Below are 19,331 nucleotides of genomic sequence, written 5' to 3'. Positions count from 1 at the left end.
TAGTTTTAGTTACTGTTTTTTACAAAACTAGCTGTAATTTGACATTTAAAGTTATCAGTGACCACAACACTTCTCCACTAAAAATTGTCAACATAGGTCCATGTTTTGGTATAGCCCCCTTATAACGGTATCTTCCGATTTTCGGTCTTTTGAAGGTTTAAGCTATAATTTTTAACTGAACTAGCTGTAATTTGGCATTTTAGGTTCTCCGTGGCCAAGAAACTTCTCTACCAAAATTTGTCTACATAGCTTCATTTTTTGGTATAGCCCCCATATAGGGAGGTACCGGATTTTCGGTATTTTGAGGGTTTTAGCTACAATTGTTAACCGAACTCTCTGTAATTTGATATTTGAGTTTATCTGTGGTCACGAAACTTCTTCAGTATAAACCATCAATATAGATCCATGTTTTGGTATAGCCCCGATATGACGGTACCTCCCGATTTTCGGTATTTTTCGAATTTTGTCTAAAAGTTTTAACTTAAGCAGCTGTAATTTTGCATGTGAGAATCTTAGTGAACACTACACTTCCCACAAAAAAATTGTCAACATTAGTCCATGTTTTGGTATAGCCCCCATATAACGGTACTTCCAGACATTCGGTATTTTGAGAGTCTTAGCTATATTGGTTGACGGAACTACCCGTAATTTGACATTTGAGGTTTTTTGCAGTTACACAACTCCATCAAAAATTGCTAAGAGGGGTCCACAATTTGATATAGCCCCCATAATAAGGTACCACCTGATTGAATACATTTTTTAGATTAGATAATTTAATGTTTGCACCTAAAATTGTGGACTGGACGAAAAACTCTCTATTCCATTTTAGTTAAAAATATTTTACGATGGAGGGTATAAAAAGTTCAGCCCGGCCGAACTTAACGACTTCTACCTGTTTTTTATTATTTTTTTCTTGTTAAAATAACAAATGTTTCACACTGGTATAAAGGAACATTTTTATTGACAAATTTTAAAAAATTAAGAAAATATAGTAATTATTCGAATCCCACCCAGCAAAAAAGTCCTCCCAAAATCATGGGTTTTGTAAGGGGTTTTTGGCAGCCGTAACTACTCGCAAACCCCCTTTCTTCCCCATTATTTTTACAAGGGCATGTCGCACTCAGTTTGTAGTTATTTTATGACCACTAGAATAACTAGTTATTCTGTGGCCACTAGAAGTTGAAAAGTAAGTTGAAAAAAATTCTATTTTTATAACAGTTAATGTAGAGATTTTTTTTAATTTCATCACACTTCTTACTTTTATTTTATTTTATTTCGCTCGCTGTGCGAGTTGAACACACGAACCCTCTGATTTCTAGCCAAATACACTACATACTATGCCACGCACACGAACATTAATGGTTGCTTAAGAACTTAAATGTGCAGTGCACATGTGCACAACGAACTGTTATTTTTTAATTAAAAAAACTCGCGTGCCGACAGTGAGCGTTGAACACACAACCCTAGGATTTATAGTCGGACACACACTCACTGTGCCACCGTCCTCATTACTTGGTGAGGAGCAAAGTAAGTAGGTTTGCCTTGTAATTTTTTTAAGAAGTATCCCATTACTTTTCAGATTACTTGTAATGGGAAAAGAAGCTTGTTTACATTACTTTGTAATGGGTTACGTAATGACTAACGGATCCGAATTTTTGCTGGGCACTATCAAATAGGACTTAAAATTTGTAACCGATCATAGTTTAATACAAAGAATTTCAAGAAAATCGAAGAGTAAAATCGTTGATAAAAATGGATTTTAATTAAATCGCGAAAATTACATCCAAGCCCACTGTGCATGTTTTTCTATTTTTGACCATATTTATATTAGGCAATTTTCCTTGCGGCAATTGTCAGTTTGATGGAGAGAAAAGTGAGGCATATGGTAACCCTTTGCCTCTCAACACCCTCTCTCATCAACAAACTGACAATTGCAGCAAGGAAAATTGCCTAATGTAAATATGGGCTTGTTTTATTAAAAAGCTGATAAAACAACAAAAAATACAGAAAAAGATTTGTTCTATTTAATCTAATATTAAATAAGTGATGAGTATTTCTTTGCATATAGCTTTTACAGAATACGACATTTTCAAGGCGCGATAACTCTGGAACCTTCACTAAATGAAAATATACTAAAATAGAGGAAATCAAGAACCACTTTTTGAAAAAGTGTCCGATTTCATTCAAATCCCCATAAATATTTGCCTTTAATGCCGTAATGAGAGAATCGTTTTTCCATTGTGAAAAAAATTCCTTAAATCTATTAAACCCTGTTTATTTAGAAATAATATTGAGTTAAATTTTAGAAAAGTGCGCCAAAGGTTTTAATTTAAAAACCACCTTTAAAAATAAATTACCATTCTTACAAAAGTAAACTATTCCTCAACCCCCAACATTATGAAAATTTACACATATCAGTCCAAATTGTGTTATTGTGACCCTTTCCCTTTGTACGTATATAGGAAATATTATGACACAGCTTTGCACCAATGTACAACATACCTCCTGCTTGTTTTGGATGACCCTCGTTCCCTGCCACTTACACAAATGTGATATTACCAAGAAGACACAAAGTATCCGCAAAAATTGCACTTCCCAAACAATGTAAGAAATGCTTTTTGCACCTGCTTAACACCCTCCCCTAAACAAATAGACATCTAGCAAAATTTATGAAAATAAATCAAATTATAGAGAACTTAATTATTGTTGTTTATTACAGATAATGAACGAAATTCGTTTTTTAAAAATAATGTTGTATTCAAATATCGATGTTGCCAATCAAATTATGTAAAAAGGTAAAAGTGTGTCCAATTCAAGGACAGAAACAAACAAGAACGGTACACGCAGAGAAAAAAATATGTTTGATCCAACAATATTCCAAGAGCAAAATATGTATTGTTAACATATTGTTGGATTCCTCATGTAGTATTGTAAATCCAAAAATAGTTTGTGTCAACTGAACAATATTTCTCTCTTTTCTTCGAAAATTTGTTTCTCTTCTCTCGCTATTCGATGCCGTGTTGAAAAAACAATTTTGGTGAGTTGTGGTGTGTTTGTATGACATGCTGCCTTTACCTTTGTTTTTGTGTGTATGTACTTGGGAGACTCTTGTTTTTATTTGTTTCTGTTTTGTTTCATTCTTCTTTCCTTTTCATGTTTGTTATAGTGTTTAATTATTCCTTATGTTGTGGTGGGTTCTTGTGGCTTTTTGTTTGTCTTTGTTGTCAGCCAATGCAGCAAACCATGTATTGTGTTCATCAATGGTTGCAATATTATACGCGACATTTATATCCAAGTTATGCGAAAAGTGTATATGAGAAGTATATGCACTCAAATCAAAAATTTCTGGGCTGGTTTTCTGGGTTGACAATACTTTTTGTAAACAAAATTAGATTATGATAGTTCCTACAATCCGTATTGTTAACGATTTTAACAATATTGCGGAAATTCGGAAGTTGTTTTTGTTTTCTATGTTTGGAACAAAAGATGGTATTTTTGGATTTGGATTACAATGTTTGAACAAAACTAATACATTTTTGGAACCAAAACATATATTTTTGTTCCAACAAAAGCAAAAATATTTTTTCTCTGCGTGTAGGGCCGAACTTTTTATAACCTCCACCACCACTACTGTATTGAAGTAAATATGAACAATTATGACCAGTTTCACTAAGACGATTCGAATACAAACTCGTTCGAAATATGTACTACCAAACTTCTTTAAAAAAATATTTGAACTGTTTTTATTTTCAAACAAACATTTCCTACTACAACATAAGTTTGGTAGTAATTCGAACGAATTTGAATTCGATTCGTCTTAGAAACAGACCATTATAATACCTTGGAGGAGAATATTATCTTAACTGATGATAATCACTTTATACTGATAATTTTCTGTGTGGAGGTTTTCTGCCCATTGAGATTCCAAAATATCAAGTTACATCCACTTAAGAAGGAAAATGTAGCAACACTCTTTAAAAGAGCTCATCGTTGTTCTTTCTAACCAGGTTACAGCAACCGCGGTTCGAAGATTTGACACAACAATCCTTCGAAATATATAAAATTGGGCAAATTGGGTGTCACTGAAAATTATGCAACCTGAACTAAAAAATGTAAACGTTGAGAACTTTGAAACAAGTTGAGATTTTTTAACAATTAAAAAAAAAAACATTTTTGTAGGATGCAAAGTTGTCTTTAAGATGGCAAACAAAAATATTCCATTTACAGTACCAAAATTTTAAGGGAAAACAAAAAATGGTTATTTTAAAATTTAGCTCTGAAAATGATGTACAGCAATAATCAATTAATAATTACTAAATTCCGACCGAAAAAATGATGTTCCAGACGTAATTTTGACATGATCGTACGAGGGCTGCACGAAAACTACCTGGCCTAGGAAACACCGCGTGTTGCCTGGCGCCATTTGATTTTTTTTTAAAGTTTCACAGCTTTTAGCCTGGACGTGCTCAGGACAGTTTGTCGTACGACCATGTGATGTGTTGTTTGACTTGAAAAAAGCGAAGGTCGACCAAAATCAGTCGTTGTGCCAGAAAAAATATGCCGTGCGTCAACGGCTAATGCGAGATCACCATGTTATATACCGTGAGATAGAGGCATCTTTGTGCATTTCTTCCACCAACTAACATTTGATATTGCAGAAACATCTGGCCGCAAGAATGTATTTTCTCGCTAGATCCAGCAAAACTGAACAACAGGGTTTTGGGTTTTCCCGGTTTTTATTATTCCGGGGAAACGGGAATCATAAAATCGCCATTCCCGGGAAAATAAGACAGTGGATCAATATTTCCGCGATTTATTTATCTTCCCATAGTAACTTATATGAAATACAATATTTTCAAAGAGTTGCGGGTTAAAAAATGGATTACACGTTTTCGCTCTATCGATTAAAAACGAAAAAATGTGAAAAAATGCACCATGTTGCCCGGATTTTGCTCACACTGACTATTTCCATTATTCAAAGCTTAGGAAATCGCTCGATGGAAAGTGATTTGGCTCAAACAATGAAGTTATTGATCCGAAATTCCAAATTTATGGACCTCGAAAATCTTATGTTTTATTCTTATGCTTAAGATTGTTTAAAACAAGTAAGTAAATATCAGTCAGGAGTGCCAACAGAGATATACCCTCAGCGTCGGACCTGAAGAAAAGAAGCAAACAAAATATTTCTGATGTTTCCAGGGGCTTTTTGAGTTTTTGAGCCAATTTCTTAGAGTATGGATTTGCCCCGAAAATATTTTTACCGTTTTAACTAGGGCCGCACACAGCACATGTTGCCAAACATTTAAAAGAGAGAGTGTGGGAGATTTAATTGCAGTACACATTGTCAGTTTTGAATGACAGCTTTGTTGTTGCTTGCTAGTGTGGCCGTTCATTGTTGTCATTCATCATGCAACCACAAAATATTTTGTGGTGGCTGGACGGTTGGACAGTTATCGATAATTGCAAAAAATCGTCATTCAAAACTGACAATGTGTACTGTACTTTATCCCTTCGACGCTTATCTTACGTACTACCTACCTAATGTAGTTGGTACCGGTAGATTTTTTTTTGAGATTTTGGGACATTACCTCGGAAAGAGTGGGCTTGACCTCCCAAAACAAGTTGCGCCGTCGTAACAGGGCCTAGAACTTCTTGGAACGAATTAAAAAAAATCGAGATGAGCTGTTAAGCTGCACTTTTCCCAAATTTTTCGTTGGAGGTACCCGAAGGTCTGAACCGATATAGTCCATATTCCAACCTGTTAGTCATGATGAAATAATACGATGTGCAAAGTTTGGACCAATCAGAAACATCCTGCGGGAGTTATCTTGCCAAATGCCCATTTTAGTTGTTGCCGTCAAGGTTTCTTGGAGCTTTTAAGGCATTATCTCAGGAAGTATGGACTTGCCCTCGACAAAATTTGTACAGTCGTAAAGGGGCCGTAAAGACAAACTGCTGAAGAAATTTCAAATCGATCCGAGAGGAGCTCTTAAACGTCACCTTTTCCGAATTTTGTGTGGAACCTGTTCTATGCCTGGAACTAGTATTGCCATATGCAAAATGAACACCGATTCGGTTATTCCCTTCGAGAGTTGTCGTGCGCAACATTTTAGCGATAATTGTTAAACTTTTGTGGGGAAGGTACCGGAAGTAGTGGACCACCGATATGGTCCATCTTCGAACTTAAACTAAGTTTGAAAAAAACTCGAATGTCAAATTTTTGACCTGATCGGTGGCTTCGTTCGAGAGTTATCGTGCGCACCAGCTTATCAGCCGGACCTTCTTTAACCCAATTGCTGAGGGTATAAAAATGGGACTTTAATATAGAAAATATTCTTTCGCACTTACATTGAACAGAATAAAAATCCGTCGTTATAGTACATGTATTTGGTGCGGATTTTATAACTTTTTTTCCCTGAAAGCCCTCTTGTAGATTAAAGATATTTCCAAATCTTTTCTAGTTTATTGATTCTGTAAAATCTAATCGAATTCTGCATAGCTAATTTATTCATTCAATATTAGTTGTGATAAATGTATAAAGATATTTCCCGATTTCCCGGGGAATATGATTTTGTTTCTCGGGAAAATCCCGTAACCAAAAAACCGAGAACTCCCGGTGCAGGATTTCTCTTCTCAAAACCCTACTGAACAATCCCTCAAAAAAGGCTCTTCTGGATTGGTCCAAAGAAATTGTGCACAAAATCGATGGCAGTGCTTCAAATAACGTTTATAGGATCGTTTTTAGGATCTATGTTTAGGAGCCTGAAACCAATCAGGAATCGGCCGTTTGGGTCTTCGAAAGCGAGCCAAATACAACGAAAGTTGTTCGTGCAAGAAGCACTTCGAAGCAAAAGGTCCCCTATTTCATCAGCAAAACTGACCATGTGGCGACTATACGGCTTAAGAAATATAGGACGGTTAATTCTGAATTTTTACGCTATAATTTGTTTGCCTGAAGTCTCCTGAGAAGTTCGAAAAACGGACAAGAGAAGGCGAATCATTCTGCATCATGACAATGTGGGCTCTCACACATCGATTCAAACCAGCACCTGTTTGACCAGAAAAAACGTGGAATTGATGGGTCATCCGCCGTACAGCACTGACTTGGGTTCCAATGACTTCATTTGATTTCTGTTGGAGAAATTTTGTGACCACTAAGAACCTCAAATGTCAAATTACAGCTAGTTCGGTAGCTACAGCAAAATATGGATTTATGCCCATAATTTTTGGAATATAAATTTGTTGTTCACCAGGAACCCTAAATGTCAAATTTTAGCTATTTCGGTTTGAAAATGTGACTAAAACTAAAAAGCGTAAATTAATTATATTGACTCAGATCTATGGTGGAGGGTATAAAAATGTGAAACTGTTCTAAATGCAACATCGATATTTGACAAACAATAAATTTATTTCCACTTGAATATAGGCCTCGTGGAATAAACATTTGAACCAAATCAGACGTTTACTATAAAAGTAGTCCCCTAATCAATGATACATATAGTAAGAAGCTGCATATTATTGCTTATACCCTGTAACTTCCCCCCTCAGTTTTAATATAGAACATTTTGTAAATAGCTAAAAAAATACAAAACCAAAGGAAGAAAACATTTTATGAAAACAAAATATACATATGCTTGCTTATATACGAAAAAAAGCAGAATGTATTAAAACAAATGAAAGAGACCATTTTATAAAATTAAAAAAAAATACAAACAAATCCTTATATAAATAAATTTTATGAATAATGATATATTTCTTACTTAATTGAAAGAAAAAAATTACCAAATTTCTATATAAAATGTTTACGGACAACTTTTGTGGCTGCTGGTGGGCGAATTTAATTCTATAAATATTTTTATATGAAAATATATCTATTTTTAATGTGTTTGTGTTATATTATTATAAGTGTATAGGTGTGATTAGAATATTTTGTTTTTTTTTTTCTTAAAAAAATAATAATAATTACAATTGTCGCATGGAAGGATTGGTTTTTTGTGTTCTTTTAACAATTTTTTTTAGAGAAATGCTATCAAGAATTAACACATGGGTCAGTAGAAGATGGGTCAAGATAGAATATATAACTATGAGATATAAAAATATATAATTTTTTAAAAAGTATACACAAGGCCCTATACTTTTCGGTCCATGTGTTATGCTAAAGCAAATAGCTTTTGTAGTATTGTTATTGCATGGCCTTCATTTCCTTTGCCTTCCTTAAAAACAAATCTATCTTCATTTTATTTTCTATAGCCTAAGCTAACTTATTTTCCTTAGATTGCTTCCACAACTGTAGTGCCAAGCAAAATTAACCCAAAATTAGTAACTATCTTCCAAAAACTCCAAAAACAACTCTCATTAGTTTCTAGATTTCAGTTTAAGTTGTTTTTTTTTTTCAATGTTTAAATAATTTGATATCAAAATTTAACAACAACTATGCAAATTAGTTTTAAAGAAGAAACAATAAATAACTCTTTTTGTGTTTCTTCCTAAAAATTACTAATTTTGTTACACTGTTTTTTTTCCTTTTCTTTCCCTCCCACTTGACAACTATTTTACAGGTTCACCCTCACCTCGCAAAAAGCGCAACAATTCTACACCCGTTAAGAAAAATGCTGCCGAAAAGAAACAAATCCTACAACAGCTCGTCTCACCGGCCGCTCAAACATCTAAACCCAAAGTAAGTTTGGGTGAATTGATTTCATTGTCGGAGAATCGTCTACATGCCGGCGGCACCTTGGACTCGGAGAGCGATCAAAAGGAAACAACCTTTTCCGAAAATACAGGCTCCTTGACATCCGCCACTGTCGAGCGTGCCATCAACGATCCCAAACTAGAGAAGAAGGTGACATTTGCAAGATTACTGAATAAAGTTTCAGCTGAAATGAGTTCAGGATCGGAGGTATTTGTTGATGCTGAAATAAAATTATATAAAATAATTAATATATTGAAAAAAAAAAATATTTTATCTAGTTATGTAAATTACACCATACAACCAACAATGGTTATAGCCATAACTAATTAATTAAAAAAATATTATTAAGAATTCTACACTACACGCTTTTTAGAAGTTATTTAAAGAATTGCAAGTTCAATATTTTATTTAAATTTTTTACCCTTCGCCATAGTATGGAGGCTATACAAAATTTGTTTTACTGTTTGTAACTCATCACTCTGGATCAGGATAAAATTTTGAGTCGATCAAACCATGTTCGTCGGTCTGTCTGTGGTAATCGCGCCCGCAATAATTGAGCTAGAAGGCTATATTTGTGCACCCGAGTATATTTGTTTCCATAGGCAAGTCAAGTTTGAATATCGGCTATATAGGATCACGTTTTGGTATAGCCCACATATAAAGGTACCTCTGAATATTAGGTATTTTGAGGAAATTTTACACATTCGCAGTGGGAAAGTTGATTGACAAGGGTTCAATCACTGCTTCAGAAAGCTGCCCATTTCCTCAGATTATCGGGTAGTTAAGAGAACTTTCCGGGACATGATCAATGCAGCAGCCGCTCGCTACATACCTGCTGGTCGAATACCCGAAATAAGACCAAATTTCCTAGCAGAGCGTGATGAGCTTCGTCGTAAGAATTCTGAAGACCCGAGATTTAGAAAGCTTACTCTTGGTGCCACCGTAGTGCAATGGTATGCACGCCCGCCTTGCACGCTGAAGGTCGGGGTTGGACGGTGGCGAAATACCCCTCAGTAATGTTGGCGACATTTCCTGAGTATATCAGCCGTGTAAAACTTCTCTACAAGTGGTGTCTTAAGACACGTCGTTCGGACTCGGCGATAAACAATAGGTCCCATATCATTGAGCTAATGTGAATCGGGGTGCACTCATTGCACCCTTGTCCCGCCTGGGATGTTTCTGGAACAATTACTCTTGAAGTCAACAGGCTAGTAGGCGAACATACGTGGAACAAGTAAAAAGTCGTTAAGTGCGGCCGGACCGAACTTTTTATACCATCCACCATAAAATTGTCCTAATTAGTTTCCTTTCACAACTTTTCGACTACGCATACCCCAAATGCCTTAATTATCTAATCTAATATAAAAATTACGTTCAACCAGGTGAAAGGCACCACCTACGGGGTTATATCAAAGTGTGGATCTATCTTTAAAATTTTTGGTGAAAAAGTTTTATAACTGCAGGGAAACTCCAAAGTCAAATTGGGGGTAGTTCCGTCAAACAATGTAGTTAAGAAGTTTCGTGGCCACTGAAGACTTCAAATGTAAAATTACAGCTAGTTCGATTTTTAGTGGAACAGTTTCGTGACCAAAGATAACCTCAAATGTGATATTACAGCTAATTCGGTTAAAAATCGTATCTAAATTCCTCAAAATACCGAAAATCGTAAGCACCGTTGAATGGGTGCTATACCAAACCATAGACCTAAGTTGACGATTTTTTGTAGAGAAGTTTCGTGACTACTGAGACCATCAAATGTCAAATTACAGCTAGTTCGGTTAAACATTGTAGCTAAAATACTTAAAATACCGAAAATCGGGAGGTACCGTTATATGGGGGATATACCAAAACGTGGACCTATATTGATGATTTTTGGTGGAGAAGTTTCGCGATTATTGAGAACCTCAAATGTCAAATATCAGCTAGTTCGGTGAAACATTGCTGCTAAAATCCTTAAAATACCGACAATAGGGAAGTACCGTTATATGGGGCTGTACCAAAACATGGACCTATATTGACGATTTTTGGTGGAGAAATTTCCTGACCACTGACACATCAAATGTCAAACTACAGCTAGTTCGGTTAAAATTTGTAGAAGAATCCTCAAAATACCGAAACTAGGTAGTTGCCTGGACCTCTGTTAACGATTTTTGGTGGAGAAGTTGCAAGACCACTGAGACCCTCAAATGTCAAATTACAACTAGTTCGGTTAAACATTGTAGCTAAAGTCCTCAAAATACCGAAAAACGGGAGGAACAGTTATATGGGGTCTATACCAAAACATGCACCTATGTTAATATATTTATTGAGGAAATTTCGTGGCCACTGAGAACCTCAAATGTCAAATTGCAGCTAATTCCGTTAAAAATTTTAGCTAAAATCCTCAAAATACCGAAAATCGGTAGGCTCGGTTATATGGGTGCTATACCAAACCAGAGACCTATAGGTTAGAATTTGTAGCTAAAATCCACAAAATACCGAAAATCGGGAGGTACCGTTATATACAAAAACATGCACCTATATTGACGATATACATATATACTTTATAGGGTCGCAAATGCAAGCAATTCAACATTGGCACAGGATTAAGTAAATTGTGGGCAACGCTCTCGACTTCTGGAAAGAAGTATGACAGAACGGCTGTTACTTCCAAAGCGTGACAGTAATTGACCCACAATTTACGATGGGCGATGTTGCAGATGCCACCCGAATCGCGAAATCATTGAAAACGTTGGGTCCACACCGAATATCGATGGTAATGCTTCAGCAACTGAAAGAACCCGAAGTTGAGTATCTAACAAGTGTCCTCAACCTATAGTTGTGTCCTCAACCTATCCTTACCCAGCCATATTGTACCAGAAGCCCGGAAAGTTAGCGGGGTAGTCTCGTACTAAAGCCTGGCAAGGATGCCAGCAGAGGTGAATCGTACAGGCCGATTTCACTTCTGTCGCCAGTAGCAAAGATCCTAGAGGCACTACTCCTTCCTATGACATTAACATGGATTTTGGAAAATACATAATACTATAACAGTATTAGACGCCATATCCACACATATCAGTAGAGGACTGAACCAGAACGGGCCATGCGACCGAACAGTCATGATTGCTCTTGACCTATCGAAGGCCTTCGATACGGTCAACCATTCCGAGCTGTTCGAGGATATAGAGAAGACTACTCTCAGCCGTTTTTAAAATGTTGGGTAATCACCTATATGTGCGGACGCCAGTCGTTTGTGGAATTCAGAAACAAGAAGTCCAAACCCCGTAGAGTGAAACAGGGAGTTCCCCAACTAGGGGTGATATGTGTAACCTCTACCTCTAACTTTTTGATATTCCACACCCTCCAGACGGCTTAGAGATCGTTATGTATGTTTATGATTGTACGATCACGACATACTGCATTTGTTTAGCTGCCCAGCTAACCCCACTTACCTGTCCCCTCATTCTTTATGGACGCAATCAGTCCAGGTTGCAGTATTTTTGAGCCTGCATACAGAGGAACCAGAACCTGATAACTGAAATAATAGACAAACGAACATATTTGCGTTTCTACAACAACAACATTCGCAGTGGTCACAAAACTTCTGCACCAAAATTTGTCAATATAGGGCCATGTTTTTGTATAGCCGCCAAATAACGGCTTTCCGATTTTATGTATTTTGAACATATTAACTACATTTTTAGACCGAACCACCTGTAATATTACATTTGAGGTTCCCAGTGGTCACAACACTTCTTCCCCAAAATTTGTCAATGTGGGCCCATGTGTTGGTATAGCCCTATACTACGATAACTCCCGATTAAAGTATTTTAAGGGTTTCGCCACCCAGCAAAAAGTTTGCCTCCAAAGAGGCAGTTAAATGATATGTACAAGTGATCTGGAAGTGCATCAAATTATGCATTTTCACTCATGATTTTTACAAGAGCGTGACTACGGAAAGAGGCACTCCATTGCACTGCATTTTAACTGACCCTTTGGCACTGCATTTTAACTGACCCTCTGGCACTGCATTTTAACTGACCCTTTGGCATTGCATTTTAACTAACCCTTTGGGGTAGAATAAGAGGCAGTCCAAAGCACGTGTTTTGATACAGGCATTCTGCGGAAATTGTGCAAGCCATTACAAAATATGCCAGAACAAATAAAATGCATTATTTGTGTAAAACAAAAATATTAATAACTTTATTACATTAACACAAATTATGAAATTTCTCCATTGAATTCAATCGCAAACATGCGTGTTTCCTCCGCTCTCCATTTGTTCCAAGCTGAACTGTTTTTGCTTCATTTGCTAAATGGGTTGTCTTCCCATCACCAGTTAAGATCTCGACATGAACTCTAACAGCACTCCATTCGGAAAATTTCTTCTCTTGAGTTGCCGGAAAAATGTTAACAAATGAAATATTATTTAGAGGTAGTTTACACTATCTATCAATGTCATATGACACGAAATTAAAACATTCCATATCTAACCATGCAGGCAATGTGGAGACGTTATTTTATTACAATTTTGCTGTTGTAGACGCACAAAGTAAATGGCGCTAGGAAAATCCCCAATATTGCACATATTAGCGACTATATAATGATGGAAAATTTCATGTCATATGACATTTACATATAGTGTAAACTACCCCTTAGTTTGTATTAACAAATGTTTGAAAATGTTAACACGCTTATCTCTTATTGGAAAGTGTATGCCGCTGCCTGTAGAGATGTACAAACTGATTTATGTACATGTAGGGATCTCTAACAACTGCTAATAATATGTAGCGAACGGAGTGCCTTTTTCACGACTCCGTTTGGACTGCATCCGGATGCTGTTAAATTGTGAGGAATTGGAGTGCCTTTTTCACGACTTCGCCGAACTGCATCCGGATGTTGTTAAAATGTGACAAGTGGATGTGATTCTTTGGTTTGCATCCAAATGCGGTTAAAATGTGAGGACTGGAGTGCCTTTTTCACGACTCCGGTTGAACTGCATCAAAACATGCCGTGACAGAACTAGTCCACATTGCACTACTTCCAATTTATTTTGCTGGGCATTTGTTTTTAGACCGAACGAAATGTAATTTAATATTTGAAGTTTCCAGTGGTCACAAAACTTCTCCATCAGAAATTGTCAACATATGTAGATCCATGTTCTGGAATAGGACGATTTTCGGTTTCTTAAAATTCTTAGTCAGATTATCCCACCGAAATCATTTCGACAGATACAAAAAATTCCTTGCAAGAACAGATTTTAATTTCGTTTTCACAGAATGTAGAATACTTCCCTAAACTATCCATATAAGTCCATGCTTAAATAAAAGAACCTTCAGTTTTTATGTATTTCGAGAATATTGTTAATGTAGATGCACGTATAGCAACCCAAGTCGGCAGGTTCTTCGACACCGGATTTTCTCAGAACCGCACTTCATCGGCGGTCCACCCAGGGGCTCCCAACTAAGTGTACCTAAGTTTGTATTTATATAGTTTGTGTTGGGTCTGCATATCCTGCATTGCCAGCTACTAATTTGGATGTGCTCGTTCTGTAACAAGCGCATCCATCACACTTAAACTACGGTGAGATGCAATTGCTGTCCGAAATTGGTGCAACTTAGCGTTTGTTTTGGACTCATCCATGTTAGGTATTATCGCAGAGACAAGGTTGATTCTTCATCGTCATCATCATTAGAATATGAGACTCTCCAGCAGTCCTCCCACGCAGCACTTAACACCAGCCCGTCCCTAAGAATGCATCATTTTGCAATTTAATTGCAATGGACTCCCAGGTGAGATCGAGAAATTAGTGGACTTGAAAATTCGGAAGAATATCATGGTCGCATAGCGATGGTTACAACGTTCTGAGGCAGAATCGCACCAGAAGTGGAGGTGAGGGAACTAGTTCTTGCTGCATCAATCTGTTCAATACAAACCTATTTTGCTTGAGCCGCCCAACAAGCGGTACCGTTATATCGGGGCTACATTAAATCATGGATCTACACGAAATACAAATGACCAAATTTCAGTGTGACAATGAGGCTAAAATTCTGAAAATACCGAAAATCGGGAGGTACCGTTCTATAGGGGCTAAATCAAAACATGGACTTATAGGAAAAAGTTTTCGATGGAAAGTTCAGCGCTCTCAACAAAGACTAAAGATGGAATGTCAGGCATTTCGATGTGATAATGCGGCTAACATTCTGAAAATACCGAAAGTCGGGAAATACCGTTTTATGGGGGTTATATAAAATTGTAGACTTATAGCAAAAAATTCTGGGGGAAAGTTCAACGCTTCCAACGACGACTAAATAACAAATGTCAACCATTTAGGTGTGATAACGAGTCTACAACAATGTAAATACCAAACATCTGGAGGTACTGTTCTATTTTAAAAATATCAACAGACAGACGGACAAACATCGTTATTTCAACTTAGAATTTTATGCATATCAAGAATATGTATAGGAATTTCTGAGGGAAATTGGACACTTTTTCAAAAAGTAATTTTTGATTTCTATTATTATTTGCTGTGGGGATGCTGCTCATCAGCAAAACATTTCAGTATATTTTCAGATTTTTTTGACTATTGGTTCCAGAGATATCGCGCCTTGAAAAAATCTAATTCTGTAAAAACTATATGCAAAGAAATATTTGGTCCAATATTAAAGAAGCTATGATCTTTAATATTGGTCCAAATAGAAAAATATTTTTTTTATTTATTTTTTTGAAATAACAAATGTTTGACGCTGGTATAAAGGAAAAAATTTATTGAGCAAACACTGTTGTCAGTGCATGCTTTTTCAGTTAGTGAGTGGAGAGAGAAGCTCTCTTTGCTTGCTCGCGAGTAAAGAGAGGTTTCATTTTTGCTTGTGTGTGCAAAGGTTCAAGTTGATGTATGGTGTATATTACAATATTTTTATCAAAACCATAAATATTGTGTACTATCAATGTTTAATATTTATCAATTTTCATTTATCAATTTTCATTTATCAACCTGATTTTTATCTACTGTTTTTTTATTACATCGATTAGAAGGGTTATGATTCTCAGGCAAAATCAAAGAGTCTCTACATACGAACTCATCCCAGCAACGAAGAAGAAAAGGAGGCATTCCTCTAAACAAAAACAGACAGACAAAAAAAACTCTTCAAAAAGAAAAGTATTGAATTCTAATATTTCTAAACCAAAACAAATTTTACACAATTGACAGCACAAACTATTTGTACAGAAATTCTTCATAGCAAATTAATTGCGATTATCATTTGAAAAGCACCAAAGCAATGAGATTTCTTCTTTGTAGCCATTCAATCATGTAGTAGAAAAATGACACAAAACACCCAACCAAGAAAAAAAACATAACACATTGCGAAAGCGAATGTCATTCATCAAACACATTTTCACATTTCGAACCAAATGTTTGTCTGGGAATCATAAACACGCTGTGTTCAAATTGTCTTTAGAGTAATTGCTAGATAATGAAAATCTAGTTTTCAAAATCCTCTTTGTGTGTTCTTGTTTTTTTACTATTCTTATTTAAATTTTCACATACAAATTGTCTAAACATTATTTTCCTTCATCTCCAAACAGGCAACTCGTAACTCTAGTGCCCTTAGCCTGCCAACAGATATACAATTGCGAGCTAGTTCCATGCCACCATCACCCTGCACCAATGACATACGCTCACCGCACAGCACCACTTCCAATCATGGCAGTGATTCCTTTTCAAGTTCCGATCTGGCATTAACTGATTTCGGTTTGCGTTCCATACAAACCAGTGGCAGTGAAATGGGCAGCACAAACAACAATCAGCTTAGTGGCCTGACCATGGGTCTTCCACCGCCACGTTGTCGCATTGGTTCGCCAGCTAGACCCAAAGTTTCTAGTGCTGATTCAATATTGGCCATGTTTAGAAACTTTGCTGCTGCGAATACATCAAATGTCACAACGGCCGCCATACCATCCACATCAGCTTCGGTATTTGTTTCACCCTCGACAACACCTACTGTGTCCAGTCCCCAAGATGATGCACCCGGTGATGATGAATCTTCGACATCATCAATGCACACACCAGTTAGCTTTTCTAGTGGACCCCCCGACTCTCCGGTATTCTATCGCCAGACAACTATCGAAGTGCCTGTCTTAGATGTTCTCAATGCGCACAAGAGCACATCACCATCTTCATCGACTTCGTCGTCAACGAATAATCTTCTCCACCCACCGACAATATTGCTTGAGATACCAAGCAGTGGCATAAATAATAAGTGCCTATCGCCAATACGTGAAATGCCCACGCCCATACCATCGCCAGCTTTGACGCCAATTATGCAGCGTGGACATCGTTCCAATAGTCCAATATTCCAGGAAGATCCATTGTCGGGTGGTGACTTTAGTGACGATGATGAAAAGAGTGATGGAAGTGATTCACATTTGTCGGTAAGTGAAATGTCATTAATTACCATACATTATGAATTATAGGATTCCTTACCGTTAATATTATCGTTGATTCGAGTCGTAAAATCAGTAAAAAGAATAGTCTTGGTGTTTAAATTGTAATGAGATCGCTGTTTATGTAGTAGTTTATAAAATGTTGTGTGCTATATTAAGCATGAAAGGCATTACATATGGTAAACGCTTAAGATACGAGTTACCGATTATGACCCTTTTAATAAAGCACACAATGTGAGCTTTTATCTAATTATGAAAGCAGTATCGTCTGAATACTGAAATTAAATGAAAAGAAGAAGAAAGAAAAACAACGTCAAGGCAAGTTGAACTAAATTTGACACCAGTGTGCCCTGGTCGAAATTATTGATCTAGCGGCGCAGAAGTCAAAAAATCATTATAAAATTAAATGTACATTTAATTTTAATATTATTTTCTAATTTGTTTATTTCAATATTTACTTAGTTATTCTCTTTGAAACTCAAAATTTTTACAACAGATTTTTACAAAACGATTTCCAACATTCCATTCCATTATCATACACTTTTTTATGATCTACATAGACCCTATAAAGTATATGTGGAGTTCTGAGTTCTATAAAGTATATAGGGACTTCAGCAAAACATTTCAGTACATTTTAAGTTTTTTTGGCTAACGGTTGCGGAGACATTGCACGTTAAAAAAGTCGAATTCTTTAAAAACCAGGGTTTCGGTGTCAATTTTTCCTTCGACTCCGACTCCAGGTCAGTTTTTTTCACGACTCCGACTCCGGAGTCGACCCCGAGAGTAATTTCATATACCACTGAAAATGAATAAAACATGCACCATTTTCATTTTTTTCTTATACTTGGACAATACATGCTCATATATTGTTTTCTCTAAGATATTTTATAATGCATGTTCCATATTGATTCTGCTTGATTGAAAAATAGCAACAGAAACAAATTAGAAAGTTTTAGCAGGTTTTGCCGAAATATGTATGTATATGTGAGGATACATACGCTCATACGCTTGAATAACCTACCTTAAAGCTCTATATTGATTTCACAGACAGAGGGACATGACATAGAAATTAATATATCATCCTTGTCAAGGTGGACGGTGAATGAAGGCAATGTCGATGATTTTACATGCAAGGAGAGATCACCTGATATCCAAGCATTTCTCTGCATGCATATTTCGCCAAAATTTTATCGCTTTTATAAGAGGTTCTGAAGTAGGAAGGCTTTATTCAGGAAGTTGAGATATTAGGGTTATGACTTTTTGGTATTTTTTCTCATGATTTCCTGTAGTGAGAACGAATGAACTTTTCCCTACTAATGCCTAAAATAACATTCATTCAATTTTATTATAAAAAAAGTTTCCGCACAAACCATTTACAATTTTTTTTTGAAAAAATATTTTGAAATGAAAAAAATTTTTTCTCAAAAAAATTTTGCCTGTTGCACGAATGAATGTCCTTTTGCCTATTAATGACTAAAATAATTTTTATTTCATATACATATTTAAAAACGTCCCCATAAACCACCATCGTCACCAAAAATGCCTGAAGACGAAACCCACACGCAAATCGAAATTCGTTTTTTGATGGGATCTGATACATAAAGTTCAAATACATGCTCTGGCAAAATTTCAAGCTTCTACGTTCAAAAACAACGATCCTATTCAAGAAATTGCATTTCGGAAAATGGGATAATATTGCAGATTTTGTTGTAATGACGCATCCCAAAACCAAGCGCTTCTGCTGTTTTCTTGCTCCAATTCGTATAGGATTAATAATACCCCGAATACTCGCCCTCATAAGAATTATATTCCATAAAACAGTTTTTCATTTTATAACGTTTTTTGCTTCTCCTGTAAAGTTTTGATTTTGTGGGTTACGACTTCGGGCATTTATGGTGACGATATGTAAAAATACGACTATAAAATAGTGAGAAACCAACGGTTATGTCATTTCGGCTATGTCGTGTGCCCGTATACCTTGTATTCAGCTAAATATCTGCTTTAGTGACTTCAAAAAATTTCAAAAGTTCTGAAAAATAAAAACTTTAAAAGCTTTTTGTACGGAAGCTTTCTTTCTTAAACTGGATCCAATACAAAAGTTTGTAGTACTTAACAAAAGCTCACATTTTGAAATTGTGGAATTGTACCCGAAAGAGTGGAATGAAAAATTTTATCAATATATTTCAGAATTACATAGGCAGGCCAGTACGTC

At 36.2% G+C, this 19,331-nt stretch overlaps 1 protein-coding gene and 1 long non-coding RNA gene across 13 annotated transcripts in view; one reads left to right on the top strand and one right to left on the bottom strand.

The window, feature by feature from the left end:
* The window catches only part of LOC141397476 (uncharacterized), a 655,384-nt gene that overhangs the window by 618,640 nt on the left and 17,413 nt on the right, over positions 1–19,331 (top strand). For all 12 annotated transcript variants that reach the window (XM_073973773.1, XM_073973783.1, XM_073973777.1 and 9 more), the window contains 2 exons: positions 8,559–8,899; positions 16,262–17,107. In XM_073973773.1, the coding sequence (XP_073829874.1) occupies positions 8,559–8,899; positions 16,262–17,107 (1,187 nt within the window). The remainder of the gene's footprint in view (positions 1–8,558; positions 8,900–16,261; positions 17,108–19,331) is intronic.
* The window catches only part of LOC141397490 (uncharacterized), an 82,053-nt gene continuing 70,649 nt past the window's right edge, over positions 7,928–19,331 (bottom strand). Inside the window, exon 2 of the long non-coding RNA XR_012411410.1 lies at positions 7,928–8,912. This is a non-coding gene — a long non-coding RNA (uncharacterized lncRNA). The remainder of the gene's footprint in view (positions 8,913–19,331) is intronic.

The sequence above is a fragment of the Musca autumnalis genome, unplaced genomic scaffold, assembly GCF_047663935.1.
Source record: "Musca autumnalis isolate F117 unplaced genomic scaffold, ASM4766393v1 scaffold_3, whole genome shotgun sequence".
Lineage (NCBI taxonomy): Eukaryota > Metazoa > Arthropoda > Insecta > Diptera > Muscidae > Musca > Musca autumnalis.
Note: the sequence above shows the minus strand (reverse complement) of the source record. Positions and strands in the feature narration are given on the sequence as shown.